This window comes from Elephantulus edwardii, unplaced genomic scaffold, assembly GCF_000299155.1.
Source record: "Elephantulus edwardii isolate Elephantulus edwardi_28Jun2011 unplaced genomic scaffold, EleEdw1.0 scaffold00059, whole genome shotgun sequence".
Taxonomy (NCBI): Eukaryota; Metazoa; Chordata; class Mammalia; order Macroscelidea; family Macroscelididae; genus Elephantulus; species Elephantulus edwardii.
Window position 1 is genome coordinate 13,840,646 of NW_006399809.1, and position 16,364 is coordinate 13,857,009.

Sequence of the window (16,364 nt, forward strand, 5' to 3'; positions counted from 1 at the left end):
CTCTCACACACACACACACACACTGCCTGAGAGAAAAAAAATTAGGGCCTCGTCATCTTGGCTCATAAATGACCTTCCATTAGATTTCTGAGGTTGTGAATAACATTGAAGCAGTTTGCCCATTTTTCTCCCTCAGAGCTGGTGCCATTCATTACCACCAGACATAGAAAAGCCTACCCACGCTTTACCTCTAACTTCCATGGATCACCATCTCTCAGCAGGGCTATCTCAGATTCCCCCTACCTGTTCTTTGGATGGACTCCCATCCTTGCTTTTCTGCCCCTGGTTTCTCTGAACCAAAGGCCTGTCCATCATTCCACAACCTCTAATAGCTCAGCCCACACCTCCAGAACACAGCTTCACTCTTGAATGTCACAGCTAACTGGGGAGCTGTGTGTAAAATGGGGCACCCACCTATTCTTGGGCAGTTACACAGAGCTTATCATGTCCCCAGATGTGCTTTCTAAGCTGTCCTGTCTGCAGCCTCCAATGCCCAGGTAAATGTTATTTCCTGAGGGCATCAGGAAATAAAAAAAGCTTTGAGAAATACTGTCCTTAGGAATAAAATCCAGGCTCATTAGCATGATTAAGAGACCCTCTAAGATCCCCATCCTGCACCCTGCTCTCCAGTCTCTTAATTCATCTCCTTCACCCTTTCCTTTCATGTCAAAGTGCTTCCGGCATAGCCAGGTGCACACTCTTCCCTAAAAACCCCCTCTTCAAATTATTAATATTCAAAGCTATTTCCTACGTACACATTTCAGATTTTTAAATATAACTGTCCCATCTTTCTCCCCCACTTTAGTCTTTCCAAACTGGCTAAATAGAATCATTGTGTAGAGGTGGGCCTTACGGATGTTTTTGTCATTCAGATTGTTTAAGTACACACTCAACCTATATAGGAACCAGAAAAGCCCCTGAAGGGGCAGATGTTGGAGTCTCAGCTCAGGCTCTTCGTCATCATCCGCATTCATTTCATTTCCTGGTTTGTTTATTCTTGGCCATTTGAGCAATGTAATTTGTCAGAATTACAATCCTGAGTTCTGAAAAGGCTTTTTCTCCAGGATTTAGAACTGGAGACTATTTCTGCCTGCCCCTAAGGGTTATGTGTGGAGGAGATAGCTAATTAAAATATCTTGGCGCCTGTCCCCGACAGCAGTCTCTTTCTCCCACATCAGGAGATTTCTGGCTCGCTTCCTCAATGCTTGTCAGATCCCGATGAATGTGAGTGACAAAGAGAGGCAAAGTGAACAGAAACCGAACAAGGAAGAACTCCGCCTAGTCCTGCTCTTAGTGGGAAACCGGGTGTCACCAGTTTTTATTTATTCAATAAAAATGTACTGGCCACCTACTAGGTTTGTTGGGGTTTTTTTGTGTGTGTGATTTTTTTTTTCAATCAGGATGATGTATTCAGGGATGTTTATGAGATTATCCTCTGCCCATTTCTGTCTGTCTAAATATTTCATTTGAACGAGTTGTTCTAGTTGAAATAGATTGTTTGTATTTAATGAGAGCTGTGGAGAGAGTCCACCCACCCATCGACTTCCCCTGAATGGAGAGACTTTTTAAAGGCTGAGGTCAGACCCTCAAGAAATCCTACCTGTGTGATGAGGACTCAAGGGTCTGGACTGGGACAGTTGGTGACTCTCGGGGTGGCAGAGTTTTAATAAAAATGGCTGTTAGAGTCAAGTTCTTTCTCTTCAGAAATTTCTTCGGTCAGAGTTTTCAAACATTCTAATTTTCACAGGAATCAGGGAAAGAACCTGTATCTGTGAGCAGCAACTATGTATAAACAAATTGACTTGTTCTTTATTGAAAATGTTTGTTCACTAAACTTAATATCCAGGGTTCCTGGCATAGTCAGAGTAGGACTTTGATACATGTAGATAGGACAATCCTACCTCAACTTTTCTTATTGTGTACTGTCAAATCAGATCCAACTGGCACAGGAGGAGATTGCCCCTCCTTCTCCAGCGCATCATCTGGTGGATTTGAATGGTGTGCCTTCAGGATTGCAGCACAGCTTCTTGCCACTAGGCCACCAAAGCTTCCCTTCAACTTTTAATCATATGTGCTATCGTATATTAACTTATAGAGGTTATTGACATATGTCATCAAATTGAAGCTGATCCACAGTGGACAGTCCGGTGAGTTCTTAGAGGTCATAGATTAGATGGGAAGAGTTTGTCTACTTTTCTTCATCAGAGCAGCAGTTGGATTTGAACACCATGGCTTTTGGTTGGCTGCACAGTTCTTTACCACTAGTCCACCAGAGTTTCCTGAATTAAGAAACTGCGCTGTAATCCTAAAGGCACGCGGCTTTGTGGAAGAAGGATGGACAATCTCCTCCCGTGTGATAGACTATCTCTGAAAACCTGCTGGAGGGTCAACTATGGGTCGGTTCTGACTTGAGGGTACACAATCACCACCACAACTGGCACAGCATTCAGTATCCCAGCACCCACCAATCTCTGTGTGGAGCCAATTATTCAAGAAGTGGGACTTTATGAAGAAGAATGTGGCCTCTGGCTTGGAGGAAGACACATCAATAACCTAAGTTATGCAGAGGATACAACCCTGTTTGCTCAAAGCAATTGCTCCACAAAAGAAAAATGAACAATCTCCTTTCTTTGTGATTTGCAGTCTCTGAAAACCCACTGGAGGATCAGCTATAGGTTGATTCTGACCTGATTACAGTAAGTTGAGACTGACTTTTGCAGCCAAAAATTGATTAAACATGCCATCAAGATGCATTAATAGTAACTGGTCGTGACTGGAAGGCAAAATTTGGGAAAGTAGGAGAAATAAGAGACCACAAGTATGACCATGTCTGCAGATTCCTGTCCATGATCCCCTACTCAGCCAGCCAGTGTCTGGGTGTTTATGTCTCATGATTATCATGTCACAGATCAGGATGGCTCCAAATGGCTAAGTGATGTGGATAAATATCTCAAACTAGATCTAGGACATAAATTTCTTAAATCAACGTACTGTTTTCAAATGTAACACTGAAGGGTTATATAGCCACTGGAAAATTTAGGATCAAATAACAAGAATGATACAAAGCATGATCCCGTAACCAAGCCTGCCACTATTGCATCTGTGTTTTATATTAATTTTATCCAACTAACTAGAGATTCTCTAGCTGTCATGAATATACTTTAAAAAGCACAAATGTCTTCAACAACCAGTGGTAATCTGCTGGCTGTCAAAATATTTTTGGTTTTGATAGCATCTCTGACTTTATAAAAATGAAATACTGTAAGATATTTAAATAACAATCTAAATACGTTAAAAATAGCATGCTATTCATCATTTGACTAACTTGGCTTTGATATAACTTATTTCTAAAAGCTAACACACACATTGTTTGAAGTTTTCAGCTCTTTATTAGTACAATGCAGGATATTTTATTGGTAGACATAAAAGGGTTTTGCTTTTGATGACATTTCACATATTCAACCACATACAAAAGGCAGGTAAATCATATGGTGAGTAGCAGTAATCTGCTGATGACTAAGAGCAGATCATACTTGGTTTGGACTAATCATAAATCAAATGGTCATTAAAGTCTTTCTCTCTGTTTAACAATTATAACAAATTAACAGTTGCCAAACAATGTTTGACTCAGAATCTTCCAGGGAAAAAAAAGGAAAGATTTTCATTTCATACAAGGCATAGTCACAAAATGTAAATGGATTTTGTATCAAATTGTATCAACTCAATGGATGTGCTCATCCTAAATTGCTGTGAGATTCAGAGCAGTGGGAATTTCTCCATATACTGTGCAAACAAACGTTTCTCTGAATATCTGCTCATGTTCAATAAAATTAGCATGTCATCTAGACACCCCTTAATCTCAACGCTTGACATATAAATGACCACATCCATCAAGCACACATATATAATTAGGAGTCTCAGGAATACACAAAGATGGCAAGAAATCATTTGATTCTTTAGTTATGCCGTAGTGACAACTATATATTTCTTGGAAGCTAGCCAATCAGATTTGGAAATAATATCAGACCATGACCCAATAAAGTCAAGCAGCCTATCCATCCCCTTGCATGCAACATTAGGGCCTGTCACCAATCACCAGGCAACATTTAGGCGCACATTCCTTCCTTTAGAAACATGAAATGCCTTTACATAAATTCGTTCTCCCCTGGAGAACCACATTTCCCACTTAACTGCAAATCCTGTCTCAAAGCTGAAATTAATGCAGGCAGGCAGTTTAGGGGGTCTTAGAAAACTTTTTAAAAAATGACAAAATGTATGGGATGTCATAGCCATTCACTATGCTGCATGCCACCTTATTAAATTAAAAACACATGTTTTATTTATACAATTTATCCAATGGTTTACAGATCAGGATCCTAGAAACAATACAATGTCTTATAGCAAAAAATATACATATAATAATCCACCTATTATATAAATGATGAAATGCTTTTTTGTATATATCTATATATATGTACACATATATACTCTGTTACGTGTACTTTGCAGAATTAGCACACAAATACTGCAGTCCTTCATTGGCTCTTCCACTTCAGTGGACACTGGATTTCAAAGTCTTAGGGGTCGGAATGAAGGTCACCGCTGAGGACAAAGGACTGGCTTGATGCACCTTCCCTTGTGCAGGACCAAGTTTGCAGGACAGTGGCAACCTGCAATGCATGGCTTATTGCATGGCCCGATTTCATTCCAGTTGTCACAGGTCTTGATGCATCCTGGGCCACATGTGTCATACACAGCACCATGCTTGCACTGAGTGGCTGGAAAAGAGGAGGCGACAATGGGTGATGCAGGGAAATGGCTACCTTCATTTACCCCTCAGCCTGATGCCACTGCTGCATGATCTCACACTTGATGGGCTCTCCACATGCACTGGCACAGATGTGCATTTTAACGGGGGACTACCAATTACTAAGCACTCCTCAAATGCTCTATAACCCACCTTCATCAGTTTCAGTGAAACCAGTGAAATAAAATAAAGAAGTTTCTTAAGCCGAGATAAGGCAAGCTACAAACTAGAAAGGTTAGGAGAAAATCTAAAGAAATTTTCATTTTTTAAAACTTGTATAAAATCAACTGTGAATAGGCCTTCCTCCAGATATCAAGCTGTGATGGCCAGGAATATTTTGAACAACCACTGCAATATTCAAATATAACAAACACAGCAATAACAACAAGCATAAATTAAAACACCAAAATGATTAAAAATATTGGAAATGTGTGACATATTTTAATTAAAGTGATTATGTGTTAGAATAACCAATTTGAGATTAATTAGAGCAAAAGTAGGGCCAGAGACAGAAAGAGAAAACTGATTTTTCTAGGAGGAGGACAGAAGCCAGTGCAGGTAATGTTAAGAATAATGTTGAAGCAAAATCAAAGCCAATTTATTATTATTTTTTAAACTTAAAGCTAAGATGGTTTTGACAGTATTCTGAGAGTGTTCAAAAGCACATGAATAGATTTGTCTTTCTTCACTGCTAGTGGGAGTGTAAGATGGTGCAATCACTATGGAAGGTGGTCTGGCCTTTCTCAAAAACTTGGAGGTAGAAATACCATTTGACCCAGCAGCTCTACTATTGGGAATTTACTCTAAAGAAACCATAATCACCGTCCAAACAGATATATGCACACACATGTGTATTGCTGCATTATTTACAATAGCAAAGAGATGGAAACACCCCAACTGCCCATCAAAAAACAAATGGATAGAAAAACTATGGTATATTCATACAATGAAATGCTGTGCAGCATTGAAAAGTAATGAAGTTGTAAAACATTACACCACATGGGGGACCCTGGATGACATCATGCTGAATTAAGTATCTCAGGTACAAAAGGACAAATACTGCATAGCACCACTGTTATAAAGTAGGTCTGCCATCGGGAGTTGGGATAAGAATAGGGTAAGAGAGGATAGAAAATGACTGTTGTATTGGAACAGACGAAGGAAAATGTTTAAAAGGAATATATGATTAGGCACTATATGTATCATGACAAAAAAAACCTGGGGGGATGCATATTGAGAAAAAGTGAACTGGGGGATGAAGGAAGGAAGAGGGGGTAAAATATGCAACAATCAATGAATGAAAATATAAATTCTCTGTAAATTTTTGTTAAAAACACATTTAAAACTAAATTTGACTAAAAAGAAATAGAATGCAAACATCCTGAAAGTTTTATGATAAACAAACCTTCACAATAAAGTTCATTTCAGTGACAATCAAAGGGGATGCCTCACATTCTCATCAACAAGAATACAAACGCACGTAGGGATTTGGAAGAAGGACTTTCCCAAAGCACTGGGAACAATTCACCTTTATCTGAAATTCCTCCACATAAGAATATTAGCAATGGAAGATCTTCATCAACTCAAACACCTTTATTGTTTATGCAATTGGAACGGCAATGTCAGAATGTTCCTGTTAGACAACACTTAACCTAGAGTAAGTTATTAAGAACAGTGTACATTTAATGGAGAGTTCCTATTGCACCAATTAAAAGCAAAGAGAAAAAGAGGTGCCCTATTCAAACAGTGCTTCAAGACACCTCTCAAATCCTTCTAATTAGAAAGCTGAGCTGAATAAAACAATTTTTTTTCTTTATCTGACTACAGCCAACTTTCTGTTTGGATCTATAATAAATACTCTTCAACATGGATCTCTGGTTTCCAATATTAAGCACGGGTAGTCAGATGAGACTCTGAATATTGCATTAGAGTGCCGAGAAGCCAAAGCTAAAGGAAGAAACCAAGAAATAAAAGAGCTAAACAGAAAATTTCAAAAGGCAGCACGGGACGACAAAGCAAGATACTATAACGAAATGTGCAGAGAGCTGGAGTTGGAAAATCAAAAGGGCCAAACTTGCTTAGCGTTTCTTAAGCTGAAGGAGCTGAAAAACAAATTCAAGCCACAGGTGGCAATACTTAAGGATACACTGGGTAGAATGTTCAATGATCCAGGAAGTATCAAGAGAAGATGGAAGGAATACACACAGTCACTGTATCAGAAGGAATTGGCTGACACAGAAGAATTTCATGAAATGATATATGAGCAAGAGCCTATGGTGATGGAAGAGGAATTTCAAATTGCTCTGAAGGAACTGGCAAAAAACAAGGCTCCAGGAGTTGATGGCATACCAATTGACATATTTCAACCAACAGACACTGCCCTGGATGTGCTCACTAGGTTGTGCCAAGAAATCTGGAGGAGAGCCAGCTGGCCAACTGACTGGAAAAGATCGATATTTGTTCCCATTTCAAAGAAAGGTGATGCAACGGAATGTGGAAATTATTGAACAATATCATTAATATCACATGCAAGCAATATTCTGCTGAAAATTATCCAAAAACATTTGGAACAATATGTCAACAGAGAACTGCCAGATGTGCAGGCTGGATTTAGAAGAGGTCGTGGTACTAGCAATATTATGTTAGATGGGTCTTGGCAGAAAGCAAAGAATACCAGAAGAATGTCTATCTGTGCTTCATTGACTATGTAAAAGCTTTTGACTGTGTGGATCACAACAAGCTATGGCTGACTCTGAGAAGAATGGGAATCCCAGAACATTTGATTGTGCTAATGCAAAACCTATACTTGGAACAAGAGGCAGTCGTCAGAACAGAGCAAGAAGACAGTACATGGTTTAAAATTAAGAAGGAGGTTCATCAGGGATGTATTTTGTCTCCATACCCTTCCAATCTGTATGCAGAACAGATCATCCGAGACGGTGGGCTATACGAGGAGGGATGTGGCATCAGGATTGGTGGAAGAGTCATCAACAAGTTATGCGGATGACACAACCCTGCTTGCTAAAACTGAGGAGGACCTGAAGCACTTGCTGCTGAAAGTCAAGGACTACAGTCTTCAATATGGATTGAAGCTCAATATCAAGAAAACAAAGATTCTCACCACTGGGCCAATTGGCAGCATCAGTGTGGATGGTGAAGAGATTGAGACAGTTAATAGTTTTTGTTTACTTGGTTCCATAATCAACACTCTTGGTAACAGCAGCCAGGAAATCAGGAGACAAATTACATTGGGAAAGTCGGATGTGAGGGACCTCTCATGAGTACTGAAGAGCAATGACGTCAGGGTAGAGACTAAGGTGCACCTGATCTGGGCTATAGTCATTGCAATTACATTCTATGCATCAGAGAGTTGGACAGTGAATAGGGATGATAAAAAGAGAATTGATGTCTTTGAGCTGTGGTGCTGGAAAAGAGTGTTGAATATACCATGGACTGCTAGGAGAACAAACATGTTTGTCCTAGAGAAGGTGAAGCCAGAATGCTCCTTGGAGTCAAGGATTCTGAAGCTTCGTCTGACATACTCTGGGCATGTTGCAAGGAGGAACTGGTCCTTGGAGATGGACATCATGTTTGGCAGAGTGGAGATGTGGCAAAGGAGAGGAAGACCTTTGATGAGATGGATTGATTCTGTGACTGGAGTGGTAGGTATAAGTGCGTTTGGGATGGCTAGGTTGGCACGGGATAGAGTGGTGTTTAGAGCTCTTGTGCATAGGGTCGCTATGAGTCGCAAGCGACTCGATGGCACATAACAACAACAACAACATCCACCAGCTGCTCCTCAGGAGAAAGATGGGCAATTTCCTCCCATGTGATTTGTAGCCTCTGAAAAACAGTGGGAGGGTCAGCTACGAGTAGTCTCCAACTCCATGGGAATGAGAGTGAGGGAATATTTCAGTCCCTCATTTGTCTAAATATTTAATAATCACCTTTCTTTTCCCCTCAGCCATGTCTTTTGTCATTTTATTGGAAAGAGCAAATGACGTTATGAAAGAAACATTTTAACATGGAACTGAGAAAACAAGTAACACTGATAATAAAATATTAAATTGACAATGCAACTGTCCATTTCTACAATAGGGCAAAATTATCCTAATTTGAAGAAACACTAAGTGACTCCACACATTCACTAAACATGTAAAAGCCATGTCATTTTGAGCTCGCCTATGCCAAGTGATCTGAATGGCCTGAGTGGTTTCTGATATTTTATACATGGTTGTGCTCATTTTTCAGAGTTCTAAGATATTTAATAACTGAAGGCATTTCTACATTCCTGTAGTAAACTTAGATAATAAGTTTAAGTATGTCCAGTAAAGGCTAATGAATAATATTTTTTCCACATTCATTACATTAAAAACTTTGTCTTCTGTCTTTCATATCTAGTTACTTAATCAGTTTCACCCAAGGTGTTCTCATATTCCTGAAATTCTTGTTTCTTTCTTATGTATTCTTCTACAAGTGGTGAGGTCACGTGTAGGCAAAAGGGCACCGTGTGTCTCCTGTGTGAATTCTTGTATGACTAATTAGTAGAGCCATATCATGAAAGGTTTCTCCACATTCCTTACATTCATTAAGGCTTCTCTCTCTTGAGAATTCTTCTACAAACACTGAGCTCACTTTTCCTATGAAATGTTTTCCTGTATTCTTTATATTCATACAGTCTCTCTCCTGCATGAATTAATCTATGTACAGTGAGGGTACTCCCGATAGGTATTCCCACATTTATCACATTCATAGGGTTTCTCTCCTGTGTGAATTCGTCTATATACAGCCAGCTTACCATGCTTAAGTAAGGTTTTCCCACATTCGGTACATTCTTAAGGCTTTTCTCCTGTGTGAATTTTTCTATGTTAAGTTACCTTACTGAGATTAAGAAAGATGTCCATACATTCATAAGGTTTCTTGCCTGTGTGAATTCTTACATGCCTAAATAGTACAGTTATTACAAATATCACAAAAGATTTGACTACATTCCTTATATTCATAAAGTTTCTTTCCCGTGTGATTTCTTTTAAGTACACTGAGCACACTACTAGTACAAAAGGCTTTCCTGCATTCCTTACATTCATAAGATTTTTCTCCTGTACAAGTTCTTCTCTGTCTAGTGTGGGTAATTTTGTTATAAAAGGTTTTCCCACATTCATTACATTGGAAAGGTCTCTGTCCTGTGTGAATTCTTGTACATGAAATGATGGGACTAAGGACACGAAGGATTTTCCCACATTCCTTACATTTATAAAGTTTCTCTCCTTTGTGAACTTTTCCATGTGCAGTGAACTTATCTGGCTTAAGAAAATTTTTCTACATTCTATGCATTGGTAAGGTTTTTCTCCTTTGTGAATTCTTCTATGCTGAGTGAGCTCACAGTGACTAAGAAAAGTTTCCCAACCTTCCTCACATTCATAAAGCCTCTCTATATTGTAAATACTTCTATGTAAATTTTGAGGTCTGATGCACTTGTAAAGGTTGGAAAATAATGACAGGGTTCCCATTTTCCTTATATTATTAAGGCTTATTTGTAATATTAAGTGCTTCAAGGCAAACTAAGGAAAAAAGGATTACTATACAAGTTTCAGAATTTTCTATACACTCATGCTTCTCATCTGTGACTTTTTTTTAAATGATGAAAGGTATAGAAATCTTCCTCACAGTTTTCAAATTCATAACCTGTGAATACATAACAGGAGATCTCAACAAGTATATGTCTGGAGGACTGCTTTGCAGCAAAAGTAAAATCTGAAATCTGGGTGAAGATTTCGTCAGGGTGATTGTCTTCAGTATCTCAACAGACATGTTCTATAAGGTGACTTCTTAAAGAGTCTCTGGCTTTTCTGTACATCTTCATGGCCACACAATGTGGAGATGTATATTAACATGTAACACTAAGGATGGATACTCTTTGGTGACTTAATCAGTGCATTTTTAGTGGATAACGTACCTCCAGTGATTGATGTTTGGAACACCTACTGAGTCCAGGTTTTTCAAAGTTTCCATCATCATATCCAAAGGAATCAAAATTTGATCCTGAGTCTATCCTCTCCGAATTTAAAATCCAACTCAGGAACAAGTTTGAGGCCTTGAAAACTAATGAACGAAGACTAGATGAACTGTGGGAAGGTATCAAGAATATCATTCATGAAGGATATACAAAAGGTCATTACAAAGAAGGAAAAAGAAGAAAAAACCAAAATGGATGTAGGAAGAGGCTCTGACTATTACACCAGAGAGCCGACAAGCCAAAACAAAGAGAAGAAATCAAGAAATTAAGGAGCTGAATAGAAGATTTCAAAGGGAAGCTTGGGAAAACAAGATAAAGTATTACAATGAAATGTGCAAGGAGCTGGAGTCAGAAAATCAAAAGGACTGAACTCGCTAGGCATTTCTTAAGCTGAAGGAACTAAAGAACAAATTCAAGCTGAGAGTTGCAGTACTTAAGTATGTTATGGGCAGAATATTGAATTATTCAGGAAGCATTAAAAGAAGATGAAAGGAGTAAACAGAGTCACTGTACAAAACATAATTGGCTGACACAGAAGATTTCAAGAAACAACATATGCTCAAGAGGCAACGATGATGAAGGAGGAAGTTCAGGTTGCTCTGAAGGATTTGGCAAAAGTAAAGCCCCAGGAATTGATGGAATACCAATTGACATATTTAAATAAACAGATGCTGCCCTGGATGTGCTCACCAGGTTGTGTTAGAAATCTGGAGGACAACTACTCGACTAGAAGAGATCCATATTTCTTCCCATTAAAAAAAATGTGATCCGTTAAAGTGTGGAAATTATCAAACAATATTGCTAATATCCACACTAACAAAATCCTTCTAAAGATTATACAGAAATAGTACATTAACAGAGAACTACCAGAAATACAAGCTGTGTTTAAAAGAGGTTGTAGCACTAGAGACATTACTGCTAATGTCAGATGGATCCTGGCAGAAAGCAAAGAGTACCAGAGGAATGTCTATCTTTGTTTCATTGACTATTCAAAGGCATTTGAATGGGTGGATCACAACAAGTTGTGGCTAATCTTGAGGAAAATGGGAATCCCAGAATACTTGATTGTGCTTATGCAAAAATTATACTTTGACCAGTCCTTAGAACACAGCAGGGAAACACTGTGTGGTTCAAAATCAAGAAAGGAGTGCCTCAGAGATGCATCCTGTCTCCATACCTTTCCAATCTATATGCAGAACAGATCATTCAGGAAGCATAGCTTTATGAGGAAAACTGTGGCATCAGGATTGGAGGAAGACTCATCAACAACTTATGTTGTGCAGATGACACAACCTTTCTTACTGAAATTAAAGAAGACCTGAAGCACTTGCTGCAGAAGGTCAAGAACTGTAGTCCTCAATATGGGTTGAAGCTCAACATCAAGAAGACAAAGATTCTCATCACTGGTCAAATTGGCAGCATGATGATAGATGGAGTTACTGAGGTTGTTAGCAATCATAGCTTGCTTGGCTCCACAATCAACACTCTTAACACCAGCAGTCAGAAAATCAAAAGATTAATTGCCTTTGGAAAATCTGCTGTCAGGGACCTCTCCAGAGTACTGAAAAGCAACTATGTCAATCTAGAGACTAAGGTGCACTGATCCAGGCCATGGCCATGGTCTTTGCAATTACTTGCTATGCATCAGAGAGCTAGACAATGACTAAGGATGACAAAAGAATAACTGATGCCTTTGCGTTGTGGTGCTGGAGAAGAGTCATGAACATATCATGGACCACCAAGAAAACAAATAGGCCTGTCTTGGAGAGGGTGAAACCAAGTTTCTCCTTGGAGGCTAGGATTTTGAAGCTCCCTCTCACATACTTTGGGCAAGTGGCCAGGAGGGACTAGTTCTTTGAAAAGGACATCAGGCTTGGAAGGGTAGAGGGACAGCTCAGGAGAGGAAGAACCCAGATGAGATGATACAATAACTGAGGCAAGGTGTTGGTATTAGTGAGACTGGCTCAGGACAGGGTAGGCTTCAGGGCTGCTGTACATGGGGTCACTATGGGCCACAGGTGACCTGATGGCACATAACAGCGTCATCACAACCATACTAAATTTCTTCTGAGCAACATCCAGTAAAGACCACGGCTTAAGGCCATGACCACATCTTCAAGAAACAATGGTTCCCTTTCCTTCCTCCTCCATCTTGTAAGGTCACTGAAGAAGTACAGAACCCAGTTCAGGCCAAGAAAGAAAGTTTATTGAAGACAAACTGCCAGGCTAACTCTAAAGAAGAGATCAGCAGCTACTGAGAGTGGAGTTTTATATTGTCTTACAAGGAAACTGAGTATGTGGATTGTAGGTAGTTGCTTGTTATAAGGGAGCTGGTTGGGGGTCATAGATAGTTATTCCTGGGAAAGAGAGGTAGAATAGTGTTGCAGTCCTAACAGAGAAAAACAGTTACAGCTCCTGCTTCTGGTGGTTTGATTATTTCTATGGCTATTCTGGAAAAGGGATGATGAGCAGCTCTGAGACCCCAACACTAAGCTCATGAAGTTACTCCAAGAATAGGAATTGGAATAAGAGTTGAGCACTGGACAGTTGGGAAGTAGATGAATACTATCTGGTCCTGACAGCAGTTGAAATCTTTCCTTGATATCTCATGTTCTGGAGTGCTGAGATCTCCCAGGTGCATTAGGGCCTCAGGGGCAGGGATGGTGGGGTGAAGAAGGCCCTGGGGTGGGGACAGTGAGAAGAGGCAATGGCAGAGAAGGGGGCAGATCAGTGAGGACAGGAAGGCTTGGGTCTCCAGGAGAACCTGGACACGTGTGGGATGGCAGGAGCAGTGGCCTGGGACTCAGGATAGGATCTTGACCTCACTTGCTCAGTGGCCAAGCCAGATATGGAGGAGGATAAAGACAAACTCGCCTCACAGCAGGTGAGCTTTCAACCCACTGAAAGTGACTCAGCACATTTCCATTTCCGGTGTCTGAGACACCAATTGTCTATTTGTCTTTCCTGATCCAAGATGTTATGGGGCCCAAGATAAGTGAGAAGGCCATTTTTCTGATATAGCAACAGAGGGATGAGATGCTACCGGACATTTACCAGCCAACGATATTGAAAACCTTAACCATAACCTTTATGATCCTAATGCTGAGTTCACATAAGTTTGTGAACATCAAAATAATACCTAAAATAGTACTCCCACATTCTTCACACATGTAGATATCACTTTTCACACCACCATTATTTGCTTTAATGCTACAATTACAGTACAGTTATGGATCAAGACAATCTTCTAGGGAATCTTTATAAAGCCACCTTTCTCATCACCCGTGTAGATGTTTTTGCCCCTATTCTGTGGAGGAAATCTGAGTTCTTCTTAGCTGCCGTGGCACTGTCTCCAGTGCATGGCCACACCATGAATAACAGAACAAAGTACTGCTTGATCCTGTACCATCTTCACAATCCTTGCCACGCCATAGTCAATTGCTGCTGCTGTTGTTGTGAGGTGCTGTCCAGTCAAGCATGACTCATAGAGACCCTATGAACAAAAGATGTGAATCGTGTTCTTTCCTACACCACCCTCACACTTCCTGACACACAAGAGGCCACTGCAGCAGTTACCATATCGAAATCCACCTGGTTGAGGTTCTTTCTCTTTTGCTGACCTTCCACCCTTCCGAACATCAGGTCCTTCTTTGAGCAATAGTACCTCCTACCAACATGTCCAAAATATGTGAGGCAAAGTCTCAGTATTCTTGCCTCTAAAGAGCTCTCCGGTTGCACCATCTCCAAGATCTATCTGTTCGATCTCTTGGCTGCCCATGGGATATTCAGTGCTCTTCTCCAACACCACAACTCAAAGGCGTCAATTCTTTTTCTGTCATCCTTATTCATTGTCCAGGTCTCAGATGCATAGCTAGTAATTGGAAAGACTATGGCCTGAATCAGGTGCACCTTAAGTCTTCAAACTGACATCACTACTCCTCAATAATTTGGAAAGGTCCCTAACTGCAATTTTCCCAGTGCAAAGCATCTCCTTATTTTCTGACTGCTGGTACCAAGGATGTGAATCTGAGCAAGAAGAAGCTGTTGACAGTTTCAATCTCCTTCCCATCCATCATGATGCTGCCTATCAGTCCAGTGGTAAGCATTTTCATTTTACTGACATTAAGATGCAATCTATACCAAAGGCTGTATTCCTTGATCTTCTGCAACAAGTGCTTCAAGTCCTCCTCACTTTGAGCAAGCAAGGTTGTGCCTCTGCATAATGCAGGTTATTGATGAGTCTCCCTTCAATCCTGGTGCCACACTCCTTCTCATAGAGTCCAGCTTCTCAGATAATTTACTCAGTATATAGATTGAATAGGTATATAGAGAGAATACAACTCTGACACATTCCCTTTCTAGTTTTAAACCATGCAGTGCTGCTCTGTTCTGTTTGCACAACAGCTTCCTGGTCCAGGTATAGGTTCCATATGAACATAATCAAATGCTCTAGGATTCCCACTCTTATTAATGTCCGCCACAAGTTGTTATGATCCACACAGCCAAATGTCTTTGCATAGTCAATAAAGCACAAGTAGACATTCTTCTGGTATTCCTTTCTTTCCGCCAGGAACCATGTGACATCAGCAGCTATATCCCTGGTGCCATGGCCTCTTCTAAACCCTGCTTGAACTTCTGGCAGTTCCTTATCTATGTACTGTCCCAGCTGTTTTTGAATGATCTTTAGCAATATTTTGCTTTCAACTGCAATTGTTGTAACCATGTGTATTTCTTTTTCCTCCCATTCTTTTTGAGTGTCTTTGAATGTAAGGAATTCCTCTTTCCATAGTGATTCAGGCAGCATTCTGATGTAATATATAGGGGCTTTATATTTTTCAAAAGTACATCACCACCAGGCCTTTCTTCTCTTAGTCTGGAAGCTCTGCTGAGGCTTGTCCACCACAGCTGCCTCTGCTCATATGTGAGATGCTGGTGGCATGGCCTCCACCATCACAGCAACATGGAAGCTATCACAGCATGGCACACAGTATGGCAGACAGCGGTGGTGGACTGGACAGCTCTATACTGAAATCTACGTCTAGAATTGACCTAGGGGTCACTGGCATACACGCCCCACTGACTCCAAAGAGCAGAGTTCTCACTGCACAGGAGGGCTGCTCAGTAAGTGCTTGTTGAATGATGATTTAATTATAATGACATTCAATTCATCATTCCGTTTCCCAGGGCAGATCCATTTGGTAGCTCTGAGTTTCTTTTCCACTTTGGTGCTGCCATAATGGCTCTTTTAAGTTGATAAATTCTCTCCCCATTTTATTCTCCTTCAAGCCTTGCAAGGATTCCTTCCAGGGGGAGCACTCCTCTGTGTGAGGGCCTCAGTCTATTTATGGTCTTTCTTTTTTTCACTCCCTTTCTGACGTCACTTCTCTATCTCTGGCAGTTTGTGTTTTGTATACTGAAGACCAGTAATTCCCTTATAGTCTACAGATAGGGTAGAAAGCAGAATGCAGACACTGAAAAATCACAAGAACTTTTTTTTTCATCTTCTTCATTTCTAGATACATTTCACTGTAATTCAAATTA

The 16,364-nt window shown here is 40.2% G+C and overlaps 1 protein-coding gene across 2 annotated transcripts in view; it reads right to left on the bottom strand.

Annotated features, from left to right (window-relative positions):
- Positions 1-4,106: 4,106 nt before the first annotated feature.
- Positions 4,107-16,364, bottom strand: part of BMPER (BMP binding endothelial regulator) — a 372,831-nt gene continuing 360,573 nt past the window's right edge. Inside the window, exon 16 of one of the 2 annotated variants that reach the window (XM_006887599.1) lies at positions 4,107-4,778. In XM_006887599.1, the coding sequence (XP_006887661.1) occupies positions 4,597-4,778 (182 nt within the window). In that variant the 3' untranslated portion in view covers positions 4,107-4,596. The remainder of the gene's footprint in view (positions 4,779-16,364) is intronic. The other variant, XM_006887600.1, reaches the window with a different exon arrangement.